This window comes from Vulpes vulpes, chromosome 12 (genome assembly GCF_048418805.1).
Source record: "Vulpes vulpes isolate BD-2025 chromosome 12, VulVul3, whole genome shotgun sequence".
Taxonomy (NCBI): Eukaryota; Metazoa; Chordata; class Mammalia; order Carnivora; family Canidae; genus Vulpes; species Vulpes vulpes.
In genome coordinates, this window is record NC_132791.1 from 73,363,741 (window position 1) to 73,381,707 (window position 17,967).

Here is a 17,967-nt window from a genome sequence, read left to right on the forward strand (position 1 = left end):
TTTAATTCAATCTACTTAAGTTAATTCGTCTGCTTCAGCCGTCCGCCTTTGGAATGTATGTACGTATATGTATGAATACTATTTACAGTTTTCCAGTACTCTTGTCTTGTCCCATGAGGGTTAAAAGGCAACAAAAAGCAGGAATGTCCCGCATCCATACACGAAATGTTAAAAAGTGCAATTAGGAGTAAGCTGGAAATACATGGTCGAAGTCAGGTCCTGTCGAGGTATTGGCAGCGACAGACGGGGGTAATGCAGGGGCCGCCCCGCGTACTACGCATGTGTCTGCGGCGTCCGCCTCCGAGTTAGGGGTCTGCCTGCACGGCACCGAACGGTCCTGGGATGCACCTAAAACGGCCGTTCCCAGCTTCCAGACGAGGCCGCTGACGCGCAGAAACATCACAGGTGAGGAAACAGAGGTCGCAGATAAAGGATGGAAAAGAGGGAAAGACGCCGGCCACCGAGGGTAAGCACAGCGGGAACGCGGCTTGGTTCCGCCCGCGCGACGGTGGCACCTCCGCAGCCCCGACACCAGCGCGGGCGAGTCTGCAGGTTTGCGCCCTGACTGGTCTCGCTCCGGTGAAACCTGACTCGGGGCCTCCCCTCCGCCCCAGGGGGGCCACCTCCGCTCCTCGCGGCGGCTCCTGCTGTCGCTCCCGCGCTCCCGCGCTCCCGCGCTCCCGCGCTCCCGCGCTCCCGCGCTCCCGCGCTCCCGCGCTCCCGCGCTCCCGCGCTCCCGCGCTCCCGCGCTCCCGCGCTCCCGCTGAGGCAGACCCGCCCGAGTCTTCCCGGCCTTCCTCCCCTTGCCCGGGCCTCCCGCGGCTGGCTCAGTCCCGGGACCGGTCTCTCCAGGTGAGGGGGCAGCCGCCTCTTCCCGGATTCCCACGCGCAGCCTGTTGCTCTGGAGCCTAGAGGATCCCGCAGGTGAGCTGGGAAGTAGGGTCTAGAGTTCACGGCGAACAGGCAGTGAAGGCTTCAGAGAAGCAGCCCAGGGACGCTCGGTGGGGAGCCCCAAATCAGGGTTTAATAGATGCTGGTAGAGACGCACATCTGTGGACCTCAGTAGTGCAGCTTGCTTTCACGCCTGGAAAATAGGGCTCAGGTTTTCGCACCTGCTGGGGCTCACTTACACATTTGACAAGCACCTTCTGTCAGAGCGGGAAGCCAAAGAAAACATCAGCGTTGTAAATCAAATTGTCTTTAAACTTTCACACATCTTAAATGCAGACGGAGCATAACCAAAAATAGCATAAGGTACTAAAAAAATTAGTATGTCCATGTATCATTGGTCTTTCATACGCATTTGTTTACTTTCCCAGAATTTACAGATGTAACTCACCCAACCAGGAAGGCTTAGGGATTAGCTTGGAATTTAGAGACCCAGAGGAGTGAAGAGTGAATTCTGGACCTCACCTGAAAATTCTCTCTCTCCTGCTGACCCAATTGTGTGTGTGTGTGCGTGTGTGTGTGTGTGTTTCTTTTCTTTTCTTCATGTTTTACTGAGTTGAAGTGACTCAGTCAGTACATGCCTCTCACCCCAGGCTCCATACTGCTTAGAGTATCCCTTGCACCCCCTCCAAACTGACTTTCTTGGTGGCCCCAGAACTCTGGGAGGTCAGCACTATCAGTCAGTCAATCTTGCCAGGTGGATTTTGGTTTGTGCCTCAGCTAACCTAAGAGTTTTCATCCCAGCTCCTTGTGGAGACAGTAAACAAATCCAAAGCAATATAATTAACACCAAAAAACCAGCTGGGCTGGGCAAAAAGCCCAGCTGTCTGATTTGAGTCATATTTCTTTTAGGTTATACTTAATGCTAACTTGTCATTCTGGTTTTAAAGCTTTCCAGACCTCATCTTGTTTCAGGTACTGCTATTATTCTTTTTTTTTAATTTTTATTTTAAATATATATACAATTAATTAACATATAATGTGTTTACTGGTTTTGGAGGTAGAGGTCAGTGTATTATTTATTCTCTTTTTGATGCTTAAATTGTAGCTGCTTGTCAGTGGGTGCCCCTTCACATTGGCCCTTTTAACTTTTCAGCATAGTCCTGACAATTTTTTTAAAATTTCATTTTATTTTTATTTATTTATTTTTTTTAGCGTCCTGACAATTTGAAAGTATCTTTGTTTCTTGGCAGGTATTTCTCCTGCCTTAGGACAAAGGAGAATGTACAGGGATCTTCATTTTTTTTTTTTTTTTTTTTTTTTTGGAGTGAAGAGTAAATAAAAAAGCCAATGTAAGTGCCAGGCCAGTGCATGGAGTCCAAGGTCTCTGGCTGCCCCACTTCCTAGTACCCTAGGGTAATAGTTTAAAGGATGTGAGTTAACACTAAGGGTTTATTTAATTGTAGCTTTGCTAGATCTTTACATTTTTCAAATGAGGCTCAACATTATTACTCCATACAAAATTATCTACCGAATTTTTAAATCTGTCACTCATAAGTAATTATATACCCTTATGCTTTATTTTTTTTAAGCTTTTTATTAGTTAATTTAAAGTTGAGCTAATGTTATTATGAAAAACCAAGTACCTATTTCCCAGTTTCATCAATTTTCTCTCTTACACAATTCCAGTTTTATCTCTAACTCCATCACTTCCCACCCTACTGGCTCTGTCTCAGAGGGTAACAAGGACTATTTAACAAGGACTATGAGAAAATTAACGAGGGAGCTCTGGTAGAGTGGCAAGCAAACAGGACAGATGAGCTAAGATGTATCAGAAGAAGAGAATGAACTAAGTCAGGAAGATCAGAAGAAGCCAGCCTTTCAAAGATCCTGGGGAAAAGCCTTTGGGAGAGGGTTCAGACTCTGAAGTACGAGGGTGCTTGGTGGGCTCAAGGAGGAAGGGAAGAGCAGGGACTTGGGGGATAAGGAGCCACAGCGATACCTCCTTGGCTCTGCATTCTGCTTACTCCATCCCCACCAGTTGCTGTTTTTGTTTACAAGTGTATAGAAAAAATTATGGAGGACACCGGATCTGTGTCTGAGAGGACTCTCAATAACAGTGTAATGAGAAATACAGCAGTACCTCAATGTGGAGTTTTAAAGGACAGATGAATGAACACATAGGTTCATTCAGAAGATTGCAAATAAAAACGCACCTGGTGTTTCTAACTGCTTGAGTTGCTGCTTAAAGCAGAGAGACTACAGCAGGAACCAAGGTTCAGGTACTGGCTCTGCACTCCAGCTGTGACCTAATCAGTGCCTCCCTCTCCTCCACACTCAATGAAGGTCCAGACAGATAAGTCTGTAATTGTCACCTGGAATGTCTAAGAGAAAATATCACCAGTGGCTTGGATGTTCAGAGTGACAACTTTTGATAACCATAGTTCATGAAGAAAGTAGTGAAAGGAACTAGTGATTGTTCCGGTCTAAAAATCACTAACTTTATAAGAAAAACAATATTTGTAATTTGAACCTAAAACCTTGAGAAAAACTAGGCTTTCACCTTTACAACTGTAATAAATTGAATATTAATCACAAAACAAGTTTGTATTCTTTTCCATATTCAAAAGCCTCTCTTGTCTTTAGACATTAAACATCTCAAATGGTAGCAGAGAAGGTTTCCCAAACTATCTAGTGGTTTCAATCCAGTTGGTCCTGACAAAGAATGGAGGAGCACGTCATTCTCGGTCATCTATTTGGCCACTCTTCCTTTGGCACACAGTCCTCCAGAATTAGGTTGCTCTGGTCAATATTTTATCTTTCTACTTACCCCAAATTTACATTTCCCAGGACACCAGCATGTAACGGACACCAGCCTTTAATTGGGGGGCCTTTGTATCCTTAAACAAATGTGATCTAAAATAAACAGCAATGAAATAACCAGGTAGCATTTGATGGTGGTTGAGCCATTTCACCTGATGTTACATGGACCCTTAGAGAATGACTTTTTCAAGTCTAGTAAAGGGAAACCACCAACTGTTAAAGAAAGAGCTGAAAGTGGATTATTTTTAGACTAGTTACAAAATAGCCACAAATATCTTAATAAATATTTATTTATTAATAAATATCTTAAACCTGGAGATAATTTTCTGTTTCACCTGAGGTTTTATTTTTTTAAAGATTTTATTTATTTACTCTTGAGAGACACAGAGAGAGAGGCAGAGACATAGAAGGAGAAGTAGGCTCCCTGCAAGGAGCCCAATGTGGGACTTGATTCCGGATCCCAGGATCATGCCCTGGGCCAAAGGCAGATGCTCAACCACTGAGCCACCCAAGCATCCCTAAAGTGATGTTTTAAATGAAAATATTCAAGTGCATGGTTGATTAATAAATTTATATGTAAATTATATATAATTATTATCATACATGCATGATTTAATAATTTATATATGCCCCATATGACACCAAGATCAAAGAGAAAATCACATACAAATTTAATTTCTTGTATTTCGTCGAATTCTTCCTAAGTAAGCTCCTGTGAGAGACAAAACGAGGGTCCCTCTTCCTGTCAGACAGTGCCCCATAGGCCCTGCAATGGGCATCACCTTGTCTTGTGGCACAGGCAGCAGGGGACTATGGCGATTTTAAGGGGGATAGAGTCATATTAGATTTGTTGAAGTGGCCCATTGCCACCAAAGCAGTGAGGAAACAGGCAATCTGATTCATGGCTGGTCGGAAGGAATAATCAGCCTGTAAGGTCAACAGTGATCTGTCTGTTTCTATAAAGTTATACTCCGTATACACCTTGACCCAGCAATCTCACTTCTAGGAATTTGCTCCACAGATATGAGTGCGAAAGTGCAAAATAACAACACTACATACTTCTTAACTGCAGAATTGATCATAATAACAGGAGTTTGGAACCACTATAAATATTCATCAGTAGGTGATCTGTTAAATAAACTGTGATTTATCTATAGGGGAATATTATTCAGCTGTAAAAAAGATTTAGAAAATGTCCTGCATCTTGAGATGGAAAGATCTTCAAATTAAAGAATTGTAATTATCTTTTTGTATAAAATAAAGGAAAATAGAAATATATTTGCATCAAAAATATATATAATTGTGCAAGAATATGTATGCAGGTATAAAAGTTGTTACCTAAGGAGGGAAGGTGACAGATGGTTTTCACTGAATATTTTTATATATGGTTCAGTTTTTGAACAGTACAGTGTATAAACTACCCAAAAGATGTTTTAAAAGCTCATTTTGTGAAACTATGGAAAATGGTATGGTGGTTCTTCAAAAAATTAGACATAGAAATACTATGTTATGCTGGAATTAAAATTAGAAAGAAAAATAAGAAAAAAATAAATATAATGTTCTGCAATTCCACTTCTAGGTATATATTCTCAACAGAATTGAAAGCAGGAACTCGAACAGATACTTGCACATCCATGCTAATATCACATTATTCACAATAGCCAAAAGGTGGAAGGAACCCAACCAAGTGGTTATAGACAGATGAACTATTAAAAAGAAAGTACAGTATATATATATATATATATATATATATATATACTGTATATATATATGTAAAAGGACTGTAATATTTATTAAAATTAACATAGATTAATTATATATTATAATAATATATGATAATTAATATTGTAGTATTTGTTGCAATATTTATATGCATATATAATATATAATATTTATTAATATATATATATATAATGGAGACTAGTCATAAAGATAGTAGAATGGTGGTTGCCAGGGGCTGGAGGAAGGACAGAATGGGGAGTTAGAAATTTCTTGGGTAGAATTGCAGTAGGGAAAGATGAAATAGTTCTGAGATGGATGGTGGTGATGGTTGCACAACTGTGTGAATGTGTGAAAAGCTACAGAACTGTACATGTAAAAATTATTGAAATAGTATATAGCACATATTTTAACAATTTTTAAAACTAAAAATTTACATATACCTAGATAAAATTCATTTTGTTAGCAGTAATTCATAAATTAATTGATGAACAAATGTAAAGCCACAAAAACATACCCAACTGAATAACACACACACAATAAAACTCCAGAATGGGATCTTTTCATTTGTAAAACCCAGAGTGAGTCAAGTACTGAACCAGTTGTTATTGTAGAAGAAAAACAAACCTTGCGCCCAACGTGGGGCTCGAACCCACGACCCTGAGATTAAGAGTCTCATGCTCTACCGACTGAGCTAGCCGGGCACCTGGACTTCCTCCTCCAATAATTCTTACTTCAAGGTAGGATTCAGGCTATGTGTAGCTTCAGATTTAAAGGTTGATTCATTTGCAACATAGACCCGGCCGCTAAACAGCCCGGAAATTCAAACTTCGCAGATCCTACCTGACCGCCCCGCCCACCTAGGTCTGTTTAGTGCTTGCTCTGCCCTGCCATCCAGCTAACATTTTTCCATTCCCGGAAAGCGCAGGACGCGAGGGAAGGAAAACAAGAGCCACCTAACGCCACTAGCAGGATCACTTTGTGAAACTTTAATCAGGAGTTTAGATGTAGGGTCTGGGGATTGGAGTGGGTGGGTCCCGCCGCCTCCCCTTCCCATCTGGGAAAACTCAAAGATACGGGATTTCCGGGCTCTGCAAACATTTGGTGTTTGAAAACTTAGGAAGAGGAAACTAAAAGCAACGCACACCCGCGCTGGAGATGCCGGGGATCGAACCCGGGGCCTCATACATGCAAAGCATGCGCTCTACCACTGAGCTACATCCCCATGCCGCTGGGAGGCTTCTCAGTCTGTTCCCTTGGCTGTTTATTAGCGTAGATCGCTGCAGATACCCTGGCAAGACCATCCAGCTACTGCAAAGCCGGTCTGGCAAAGCCTGTCCGGCAGCGCCAGGAGCCGTGTTTGGATCTCTACTGACTGCAGGCGAGCGGATTTCCACTCGCCGGGACAAGCGAGCTGGAATAAACATCTGGAGGCAGCAGTGGAAAGTGTAGGAGAAATCATCAGGCACCATGCCCAAAATGAATTCAGCGGAAGAAGGCAAGTAAGGAAGACTGTGCAGCCTGCTACCGTTTGTTAAACAAGAAAAAGGAGAGTGCACCAAACTATACAATATCTGTATAAAATGATTCAGAATTGCAAAGTTGTTCTCTTGGGATGGAGAGGAGACTGGAACGCAGACGATGGGCACACTTTTCGCTGTGAACCTCTTTGTATATCTGAATTTTGAACAACGTTTAAATCAGTTCAATCCAAGAAAAGTTTACCAGTCTCTTACTATGTAACAAGAACCGCTTTAGAAGTCTGAGGGGTCCAACCCGTAACAAAACCAACTCAGTCATCCCCTTAACATCTCAAATTCCAGAGGAGGTAGAGTGTTATAAAACAGAGCTAGGTTGAAGGACAATGTGTTAAGATGCAATTTTAAACAATGTGGTTAGGGCAGGTTCTGCTGAGAGGATGACATTTGAAACAGGACTTGAAGGAGGTGGGAAGTAAGCCAAGCAAGTATGGGAAAAGAGAAGTGCAAGTACAAGTAAAAGCCAGTTCAAAGGTCCTGAAGTAGGAGCTTGTTGGCATGTTGCAGGAATAGCAAGGAGGTCCCTGTGGCAAGAGAGGAGTGGATCAACAAGGAAGAGTGACAGGAAATGTAGGTAGAGTCTGGGTGCAGGGGATGGGGTCAAAGAATGGGTAGGGCTTTAGGAGGATTACAAAGACTTCAACTTTTACTTTGAGCAGTGGGAGCCAATGAAGGGTCTGAGCAGAGGGGAACCTAACATTGCTCTGACTTAACATTTCAACAGGACTGTTCTCACAGCTCGATGGAGAAGACAGGGTAGGGCAGTGTGACAGAAGGGGATAGAACTGTTGTGATCATCAGATCATGGAAGGTGGTACACTGGAGGGTGTGAGAGAGTGAGGACACACAGGGGACTGAAGGTGGAGTGTGTGCAACGTGTTCCTCTTGGGAGTCACAGAGGACTCCCTGGTTTGGCCTGAACACCTGAAGGTATAGAGTTGCTGTTAACTGGGGTTGGGTGGGGAAGGCTCTGGAAAGAACAGGTGGAGGGCAGATTTGAAGTATGGTTTTGTTTATGGTGAGTGTGTGATATTCCACAGAACATGCTGCTGGGACTTGGATGTGGAAGCCAGACACAGTAGGAGATACTGGGTGGAGATGTGTATTGTGGCTTCAGCAAGAATAGGGTCTTTCAGGCCAAGAAAATGGAAGAGATCAGTAGTATAGGACTGAGCAAGTGGAGGAAGAGGAGGAAGAAACCACAAGAGTGGCCAAGAAAAAGGTAGGAGGCCACAGATGCAGTTGGAGAGCCAGGCACTATGGCATCCTGGAAGGTGCCAGGGAAGTGTCAGCAAGGAGGAAGCATTGGAGGAAAGGGCAAATGAAGTGAGGCCTGCGAAAGAGCCTTTGCCTTTGAGTTAGGATCTCTGAGGTCACTGGTGACCTTGACAAGACCGGTTTCTGAGGAGGGTGGGGTCTAAAGCCTGCCCTGAGTGACCTCAGTGAGGAAAGAAGCGGAAGCCAATATTCCTGGCAGTTCTGGAGGGACCGTAAAGGGCTGGGTTATTTTGGTGGAGATTACAGTAGGGAAATGTATTGTAAATGTTTTATTTGTTCAAAGCCAAAAATTGAATAAACAAGGAGGGGAGAACCACCGTAGGAAAAGTAGCCACAGACGTGGTTACAAGCCAGGATTGGGGGTGGGGGCAAGAGCCACCTTCCAGACACTAAATTTAGCTCGCCCCCGGGTCAGGACAAACCTGGACTGAGGGAACCTGACACTGCGGCCAGGGCGCTGGGCCCCTGGACATCCCGGCAACCGGGAGTGGCGCCCAGCTGGGTGTGTGCGCCCACCTGTCCAGGCCCGTTTCCCACGTCCGACCGATCCAGGCAGGGGGTGGACAAGGAGAGGTTCGCGGGGGGCTGGGCAAGGGGGCGCCGGGAGGAGCTGCCGGGAGACGGGGAGCCGCAGACCGCAGCCGGGGTTCGGGCGGCCCAGGGCGGGGGCGCGCGGCGCTGGCCTGCCCTCCGCCCGCCTGCAAACTCGCTCCCGCGCTCCCGTGGCCCAGCCCGGCCAGCTCGGGCCGCGTCTCCGCCAGCCCGACTTCAGCCCCGCCCTTCCTCGCCCGGGGGGTGCTCGGAGGCCTCATCGGGCCTCTGCACCCTCGCGCCTCGGCTTCCCCGGTACCGCCCGACCCATGGCGGCGGTGGGGCTGCGGACGGACCCCGGGGCCGGGGCCGAGGCGCTGGCCCTGGCGGCAGAACTGCAGGGCGAGACCACCTGCTCCATCTGCCTGGAGCTCTTCCGCGAACCTGTGTCGGTCGAGTGCGGTCACAGTTTCTGCCGCTCCTGCATAGCGCGCTGCTGGGAGCGCCCCGGCCCCGGCCCCGGCCCCGGCCCCGGGCTGCCCTGCCCGCTGCCCTGCCCCCAGTGCCGGGAGCCAGTGCGGCCCAGCCAGCTGCGGCCCAACCGGCATCTGGCCTCGGTGGCCACGCTGCTGCGGCGCTTCAGCCTACCTGGGGCCGCGCCCGGCGAGCGCGGACTCGCGGAGGCGGCCGGGCCGGGCTGCGCCCAGCACGGCGAGCCGCTCAAGCTCTACTGCCAGGACGACGGCCGCGCCATTTGCGTGGTGTGCGACCGCGCCCGCGAACACCGCGCGCACGCGGTGCTGCCCCTGGACGAGGCTGTGCAGGAGGCTCAGGTAGGCGCCCGCGCCCGCGCCCGCACCGGCGCCCGCGCCTCGCGCGCACGTCCCCGGGGCCCCAGCTCGGGGTCGGCCTCCCGGCGTAGGCAGGGCCGAGGGCTCGCAGGCAGGCCTGCGGGGGGCCCAAGTGAGACCTGCCTCTCCTTTCCTCCGCCCTGGGACCCAGTGCAGCGCTCTCCGTGTCACCGCTACATCGTTAATACCATCCTACCCACCACCCCGAGTTTCCCTCTGGGCTCCTTCCTGGACCACCTTCGCGATACCTCTGCAGACTTGGCGATTTTCATCCTGCTTGTCAGCCCCTGGCTTCTAGCAGCGCTGCCATCACACCCGCACTTCCCCGGTCCACCCTCTCGGCCCTTTCCCTGGGCGTGGCTCTGTGCTACGTCCTGGGCCGAGTGGGGCGACTTTTCCAGGAGACTGGGGTAAGGCAGCGGCTGCCTGCTGCCTGGTTTGAGTGGAGCAGCAAAAGCTGTCGGTGCGCCGTGTCAAACATGTGGATCTTGGGCACTCTCTTTCCTGCCTCCTTACTGCCCCAGCACACAGCCCCCAGTCCTTTACTCTTTATTCCACTTCAGCCCTCCCACCCAGATGGCTTTCTGGCTCTGGGAGGGGTTTAGAGTTTTTCAAAATTTAAATTCAATTAGCCAACATATAAGTACATACTTTGTTTCCGATGTGGCATTCAATAATTTATCAGTTGCCTATAACACATGGTGCTCATCACATCCCATGCCCTCCTTAATGCCCATCCCCCAATTACCCCATCTCCCACCCACCTCCCTTCTAGTAACCCTGTTTGTTTCCAATAAGTAAGAGTCTCTCGTGGTTTGTCTCCCTCCCAGACAGCTTTCTGATGGTGAGGAGGAAAACAGAGGGGAAAACTAGGTAGGCTGGGCTGCTACAGGGCCTGCCTGCATCTTGGCTTGGATTGTGCACAGATGGTCTGGAGAAGTGAGACTTTGGAGCCTTAGGAGTCACCCTTCAGTTGCCCCGTACACCTATGTACTTCTGTGCAGGCGATAGCCATCTGGATGTCCAGATATGGCTTCAGCCCTGACTCCTACTCTTCAATGAAGAGGGTCTTCTCTTTCTCCTAGATGGCTCCAGAAAGGCACATGTAGGGGTTTCCAGAAGCCTCTTCCCATAATGTCTCCTTTCTCACCCTTTTGCAGGAACTCCTGGAGTCCAGGCTGAAGGTCTTGAAGAAGGATCTGGAGGACTATGAAGCATTTCGTTCCACTGAAGAGAAGGAGAGCAAGGAGCTTCTGGTGAGTGGGCATCCTCCAGGTGGATCCTCTTTGGGTGACAACAGAGGACCACCCACCATCCTGGGCCTGTGTGTGCACTCTTTAAAAAGAAGTGAAGAGTGAAAGTCGGAGGAATAACAAATGTTAAAGGACAACATTTAGCTGAGTAAAATTTGCAGGTATTATTGGCTTTATTCAGCAATTCATGAATTGAGCAGCATTCCATCTGGCAGATAGAAAAGAACTCTGAAAAGCTATACAAAGCAAAAGATTTTGTAGGCAGACATGAGCAGGAACAAGGAATTTATACTAGGCCAAAAAGCAGATTGGTTATTGCAGTTACTTTCCCTGTTGGGGAGGGTAGAAGTTTATCAGGCAGTTACTTAACCAATACTGATCAGGTAACTCCTGATTGGCTGATGTGAGATTCTCTTTCTGAGAAAACTGAAACTGTGATTAAGTCTCTGTTTCCTAATGTGGGACTTAGCATCAGTGACTCCATTTTGGGCCTCTTGTGTAGTTTCTAACTCAAAATAAATGTGTTTGGGGGTGGAGAGGAAGTGACCTCAGTTTAATCTTTACAGTGGCTCTGGGAGACATTAAGTAATGTCCTAAATATTCCTCCTACTTTTCAAGTGAGACAGCTGCATCCCTGGGTGGTTCTGGGGCAAATCTGAAGTTGCCCTAGGTAGGTGGGAGAGCACATTTGTGACAGGGAACTCGAGAGCATTTGTTGAAACTGCTGTGTTAGGATATCTAAACTAGAGGATGTGTGTGGTGGGTATGTGTAGGTGAGCCTCTGACCCCTGAACAGTGAGGTGAGTGGAATTCTGTCCTGTGGAATGGCTCAGAGGCTACTGTCCAAATGCTACATCTTGACATCCCATTGCCTATCCCAATTCTCCCCTCCTGAGACAGAAGCAGATGGCAGCTGAGCGAGAGAAGGCGGGCGCGGAGTTCCAGGCACTGAGGGCCTTCCTGGTAGAGCAGGAAGGCCGGCTCTTGGGCCGCCTGGAGGAGCTGTCCCGGGAGGTGACACAGAAGCGGAATGAGAACATAGCTCAGCTTGAGGGTGAGATCACCCAGCTCTCCAAGCTCAGCAGCCAAATCCAGGAGACATCTCAAAAGCCTGACCTTGAATTTCTCCAGGTGAGTCTGGATTGGCCAAGAAGTATGAATCATTTATCCCCAGGCATCACAAATGGCAAGTGAGAACAGAGTCAGGTTCTGTGAATTTAGTAGAATCACATACTCAAGCAGAAGGGGACTGCAGAAAAGTGCCCTTCTTCTTCTGGGTTTAAAGGTCTAAAAAGATGTGGTAAAACTGTCTTGACCTTGAGCCGCAATAAAGATCTTATTGGCTTTACTCAACAATTCATGAATTGGGCTGAATCCAATCTAGCAGACAGAAAGGAGTTCCAAAGAGCTATATACAAGGTGTACGTCATATTCCAGTATATAAACCTTGTGACAAAAATCTCAGAAAATAATACTTTAGTACATGTAATGCATTTTTTGACATTTTCTATTTTATTTCCTTTTAAAATAGTCACAGGGACGCCTGAGTGGCTCAGTGGTTGAGCTTCTGCCTTTCGCTCACGGTGTGATTCTGGGATCTGGGATTGAGTCCCACATCGGGCTCCCTGCAGGAGCCTGCTTCTCCCTCTGCCTGTGCTTCTGCCTCTCCCTCGTGTTTCTCATGAATAAATAAATAAAATAAATAGTCACAATCCACAAATAAACTTCACAAGGCACAAATGGGTCAAGCATACTCATTTAGAAGATACTGGTCTGAGTGGCCAGTCATTGCAGAAGGGCTATGACTTCCCTGGAGTGGTGTCGGGAGCAGAGACAACACTGGATACCAGCACATGGCTCCAGTGATGATTCAGTAATGAAGGGAGCATTTGCAAAGCCCTGGGAAGGGAGGTGATGAGACACCCAGCAATCAGGCACAGCAGGAAGCCACTGCCCTCTGGGCCACATGCAGGTGGTTGGGGGTGGTACACTTTATTGCTTACTCTCTAGAAGTAGGGCAAGAGGCCGGTTTTATTTTCTCAGAGGTGACTGGTGGTTACGTGATGCTGAGTTGGTTTTCTTTCATCTTTCTCACCAGGAATTCAAAAACACCTTAAGCAGGTGAGTGGACCTAGGAGTGCCTTAGGCCTCTACAAGCTGGCTCTTCTTTTCCACTGAGGTCTCTCTCTCTTCAATTCCTCACTGCTGACCTCTCACCTCCCAACTCCCACACCTCCTTACCTATGTAACTTCTAAGGCAAATGTCCACCTGCCTGGCTGTGGATATTCTGTTGTAAGACCAGCCTCTTCTTTCTTTGCCTCTCCCCACCAAAGAGGACCTTGCCATCCTCAGTCCGGTGGGAGTAGGACGGTATTTGTGGGCTTCCTCTGGGTCTTTGTCCTGCAGGTGCAGCAATGTGCCTGGCCCCAAGCCAACCACAGTCTCTTCTGAGATGAAAAATAAAGTCTGGAATGTTTCCCTCAAGACCTTTGTCTTAAAGGGGCTGCTCAAGAAGTTCAAAGGTAGGGGCCTGTGCTTGGGGCTGGGCCACTCAGTGCTGGAGGCCATGGTGTGTTTTGGTATTTTGGGGTCCCAAGGATGTGCCTTTCCAAAAACTTGTGAGAAAATTGGAGCTAGGGTGTGTCAAGGCCAGATTGGTGCACAGAGATGAGGGTGGCAAATCTATTCAGCAACAATCCCCCTCAATCCACCCCCCTAACCTCCTCAACACAAAGATACCCCCAGGGACAGTTGGGGTAGTGGGGTATTAGGGGCAAAAAGAGGGATGAGGAGGAAGAGTTCAGGTCAGACTAGCTCAGGCTAAAAAGAGGGGACATGGGAGAGGTAGAGTTAGGATACTGCCCCTTCCCTATCCCCTACACTTGACCCAGTGCCTGCACATCAACTCTCAGCCTCTGGGCTATCTGGGGAGTGAGTGAGCGAGTGGGGCTGTAAATGTCAGAGGAGGTGGTATCACCGTCATTGCCAGAGAGATAATCTCCTAAGCCATTGACGCATACCCTGCTTTGTTTCTCCTCAGAGGATCTTCGAGAAGAACTGGAGAAAGAGGAGAAAGGTATGATGGTTGCTCTGATAGTGAGTTCCCAGGATTTGTCCATGTAGGGAATCCATTCCCTGCCCATGGCTGTTTCTCTGGGCTTTGCGCATGGTTGGTTCCTTCTGCTGGTATACGGCCTACGTGTCTGCCTTCTGTTGTCTGCTTCCTTTTCTCCCTCATCCCTGCCTCCCAGTTCTGGCTCCCTCAGGCTGCAGGGGGACCTACAGGCCTACAAACTGTGGGTCAGTCTCCCCTCCGGGACAGGCTCTCTCCCCTATTCCTGCTCCCAGACAGAGACCTCTTCTGGGGACAGTGGTTGTGTGCAGGGGTCAGGGGAAAGCAGAGGGAGGAGGCTGAAGACAGGAAGGGAGGTGGTTCTTACTATTGCAGAGCTCTGGGGTGAGTGAGATCCAACCCCACAGGAAGGCAGGGGAAGGGAGGGGGAGTCTCATATTCCTGATGCTCTTGACTGAACAAGCTAAGTCAGAATTTACCTTGGAAATTGGAAATCTAAACCAAGTCAGATCATGCCACTCCTCTGCTCAGGACCCTGGGACAGCCCTTTCACTCAATATAGTCCTCACTGAGGTCTTCCAGGCTTAGGGATCTGGCCTCACTGCACACACACTCTTCCCCTGGTTTACTCTGTGCAGCCACAACAAGCCCTCCTTGGCTGCTCTTGAAATGCACCAAGCACACACTAACCTCAGGGCATTTGCACTGAGCTGGCTGGGCCTCAGCCTGGTATATGTGTCCTCCAGACAGCTGAATATCTGGCTTCCTCATTTCCTTTATGTGTTTGCTGAATTACATAATGAGACCTTTTTGCCTTCCCTGGCCACTCTAGATGAAATTGCAGCCTTCTTTCCTGATTCCTCATATTATCTATGTCCTTTATTGTCTCTCCTTCCCTTTGTCCCAGAAAGGAAGCTGATGGAGGACAGGGATACTGAACTGTGGGATTCCTGGGGTCTGTGACAGTCCTGGAAGATAGTACTTAGGACAAGTGTGCATATTTTAAGTTTTTATTATGAAAATTTTTAGCATACACAAAAGTAGATCATAATGAATAATTACGTCATCATACAGCTTCAGCTAATATTTTTCATAAACACTCGTGCCCACTTCTTCCCACTGGAAGCAAATCACGAATAAGTTATTTCTGTAAATATTAGCACGTCGTCTCTAAAGATAGACTTTTAAAACCCCCACAAAACCATAGTCACAATTAGAAAAATTAATGGTTCCTTCCAATATTTAGTGTTCAATATTTTGCAATCGTCTTTTAAATTGGACTTGCCAATCTGTTTGAATTGGGATTCAAACTGGGTTCATTCTTCCTCCGGCCTGACCTCGCAGTGTGCTCGTGGGGGATCGGTGGAGGGGAAGGAGCCGACAGAGCTGTGCCAGGGGCTTGCGTGGGACGCCTCTCTCTGTCTCTGCCTTCAGTGGAGCTGACCTTGGACCCGGACACCGCCAACCCCCGCCTCATCCTCTCCCTGGATCTTAAGAGCGTGCGCCTCGGGCAGCGGGCGCAGGACCTGCCCTGCCACCCTTGCCGCTTCGACACCAACACACGGGTGCTGGCGTCCTGCGGCTTCTCGTCCGGCAGGCACCACTGGGAGGTGGAGGTGGGCTCCAAGGACGGCTGGGCCTTCGGTGTGGCGCGGGAGAGCGTGCGCCGCAAGGGCCTCACGCCCTTCACCCCGGAGGAGGGCGTGTGGGCGCTGCAGCTCCACGGCGGCAAGTACTGGGCGGTGACCAGCCCCGAACGGACGCCCCTCGGCTGTGGCCACCTGTCCCGAGTGCGCGTGGCCCTGGATCTGGAAGTGGGGGCCGTGTCCTTCTACGCCGCGGAGGACATGCGCCACCTCTACACCTTCCGCGTCAACTTCCACGAGCGCGTGTTTCCCCTTTTCTCTGTCTGCTCCACCGGCACCTACTTGCGAATTTGGCCTTGAGGGGAGGCGTCCGCTTCCCAGGGAGGGTGAGTCACTCACAGGCGCCTTCTTGCAAGTTCAGGCCGCCCAGGGGAAGCTCTGTTGCGCCGGTCGGAGCCCCCAGTTCCTTTGGGCCTGCCCTCCAGACATGGCCCTGGAGGCCCTAGGAGGGCTCCCGCAGCAGACCACAACCTTGGAGTGTGCAGAGTGGGCGCTCTGCCCTCAACCCAGCAGGGCAAGAGATGCCTTGGACCCTGGGGGCCTGTCCTCTACCCGTTGTCTGCATGTGTATCTGGCATGAGCTGTGAGGCAGTGGAGGCTGGTGAGGACCTGAGCCCAGCTCCTGACAGAGGTACTTCCCATCACCGGGGCTTCCTGTCTGGTCTTAGCAGGTCTCCCGTTCTGTGGAGCAACACCAAGCCCAGTGCTGTCCTCAGGGCATGCAGAAGCTTGCGGCCCAGACAGCCAAGTTCATGATCACTTCTGCTTTCCCTTCTTGTCAACTGTCAGCTCTGCCTCCAGACACCTGGATCCATCTGGCCTGTGGTCTCTACTCAGGAAGGAGCATTGTACTCCCAGCTGAAACAGCCTGAGCCAGAACTGGAAGGAGATTCTTGTCTTGACCTGTACGTAAGAGGAAAGCCCAGGACATTGGCGTTTGGCGGGGCTAACTTCCAATACCCTTAACCCAATGATACAGAATGATATGTTCATTCTTGGCCACAGTGACACATTCTTGGCCTTGTGTTCTCACAGATGCCTAAACCCCTTTCAAATACAAAGTATAGTCTCCCTTGAGTAAGGAGACCAAAAGTTAGGGAATTTTGAAACACAGAACAGCACTTAAATTTTTACAAATGTGACTAATATGATCATGGGAATTCACAGAGCACAAATAGCCCTCTCACATACCCTTTCTGGAACTTGCTAAATGTATGCCAACAGCAGAGGACCCTGCTGTCAAGGTCTGCTCAGCCTATGCCCTGCTTGGGGGCGTTACTCCCTTGGCTAATTGTTCCCTAGCTTTTGTTTGGGTGGGCTTCTGGGAGCAGATGTCGGGTTGTCCCCTGCTTGGTGCTTCCCGGGGAAGTGGGATGAGGAGATGGAAATATAGACTGAGCTCATTTCTAGGGTGGCTTAGCTCATTCTTGACTCCCACAGTCTGAGTGCAAGAGCACAGTAGGAGCAAAGGTTTCTGCTAGACTGGGTGAGGAGACGTGTTTAAGTGTGTGAAGAATGTGTGCATGTGTGTTTGTATCTCAGATTGAAGGGGCAGGGGTGTGTGCGGATTTTGGAGAGGGCATTTATCAGCATGTGCCTAGGGTTTAGGAAAATAGACCCAGATGAGTTTGGTAATATCCTATTTTTCATTTGTTGTTAAATATTGACCAACCCATATTTAGGTGAGGGCCATAGTTTCCTCCCCCACTACCTGGCTACTTGGCTAGATGAAAGCCAGTCTCAGACCTATTCTGTCCTGCACAGGTTGTTTAGACAAATGTGTCGGCATGTAGGGACAGTGACAATTGAATGATCTGGTCTGCAAGTGTCATGGAGTTTTTGTACTCTATCCCCGAGATGCTTCAAGCTTCCATACAAGGATCTTATAGGGTAGGCATAACACTGTGCTAGAGGCAGACCCAGTGGACATAGCATGGTAATCAGAATCCAGTGTCCTATGGGCTGGGGACAGGATCATACAAGAGTCCAGCCTACAGGGGTGGCTCAGTCAGTCAAGCAACTGGCTCTTGATTTTGGCTTGGGTCTGTCTGCACTGGGCATGGAACCTGCTTAAGATTCTCTCTCTCCCTCTCCCTCTGCACAACTTCCCTCACCCCAGCTCATACTGTCCCTCTCTCCAATAAATAAATAAATCTTTAAAAAATGAGTCCAACCTACAATATCATTGTATCATTCCACAGGGTGAATCCTATATTGTGTTCATACACAGAGAGTAGGGTTGGAACACTGTAGCAGGTGTTTGCATATCACTAATTTCCACAAGGAAAGCCTATTTTTAACATTCACTTGCTATTTAAATTGGCTAGTGTTATCATCAAGCCCTAATGTTATCTGGGCTTGTATGG

The 17,967-nt window shown here is 48.6% G+C and overlaps 1 protein-coding gene and 2 non-coding genes across 12 annotated transcripts; 1 reads left to right on the top strand and 2 right to left on the bottom strand.

Moving 5' to 3' along the window:
* The first annotated feature begins 371 nt into the window (after positions 1-371).
* TRIM7 (tripartite motif containing 7) lies at positions 372-17,768 on the top strand. Of its 10 annotated transcripts, none has more exons than XM_072728858.1 (8): positions 372-405; positions 10,789-10,884; positions 11,782-12,012; positions 12,980-13,002; positions 13,289-13,404; positions 13,923-13,958; positions 15,390-15,927; positions 16,391-17,768. In XM_072728858.1, exons 3-7 carry the CDS (start codon positions 11,788-11,790, stop codon positions 15,899-15,901), a joined length of 912 nt encoding a protein of 303 aa, XP_072584959.1. In that variant the 5' UTR covers positions 372-405; positions 10,789-10,884; positions 11,782-11,787; the 3' UTR covers positions 15,902-15,927; positions 16,391-17,768. The 10 variants fall into 10 exon arrangements, 8 of the variants coding, with proteins under 8 accessions (XP_072584959.1, XP_072584957.1, XP_072584958.1 ...); XM_072728857.1 differs by lacking the exon at positions 372-405 and adding an exon at positions 771-924; XM_025988969.2 differs by lacking the exon at positions 372-405 and adding an exon at positions 8,964-9,610 and having other exon boundaries at positions 15,300-15,927.
* On the bottom strand, positions 6,062-6,134 carry TRNAK-CUU (transfer RNA lysine (anticodon CUU)). The gene has a single exon. It is a non-coding gene; the product is annotated as a tRNA-Lys (tRNA).
* TRNAA-UGC (transfer RNA alanine (anticodon UGC)) lies at positions 6,584-6,655 on the bottom strand. The gene has a single exon. It is a non-coding gene; the product is annotated as a tRNA-Ala (tRNA).
* Positions 17,769-17,967: the final 199 nt, after the last annotated feature.

Excerpts from the sequence above, each read along its gene's own strand:
- TRIM7 (XM_072728854.1), top strand. The coding sequence starts at position 9,107 with ATGGCGGCGGTGGGGCTGCGGACGGACCCCGGGGCCGGGGCCGAGGCG. Across the intron at positions 9,611-10,788 it reads AGGCTGTGCAGGAGGCTCAG|GAACTCCTGGAGTCCAGGCT; the intron begins GTAGGCGCCCGC and ends ACCCTTTTGCAG. Across the intron at positions 10,885-11,781 it reads AGGAGAGCAAGGAGCTTCTG|AAGCAGATGGCAGCTGAGCG; the intron begins GTGAGTGGGCAT and ends CTCCTGAGACAG.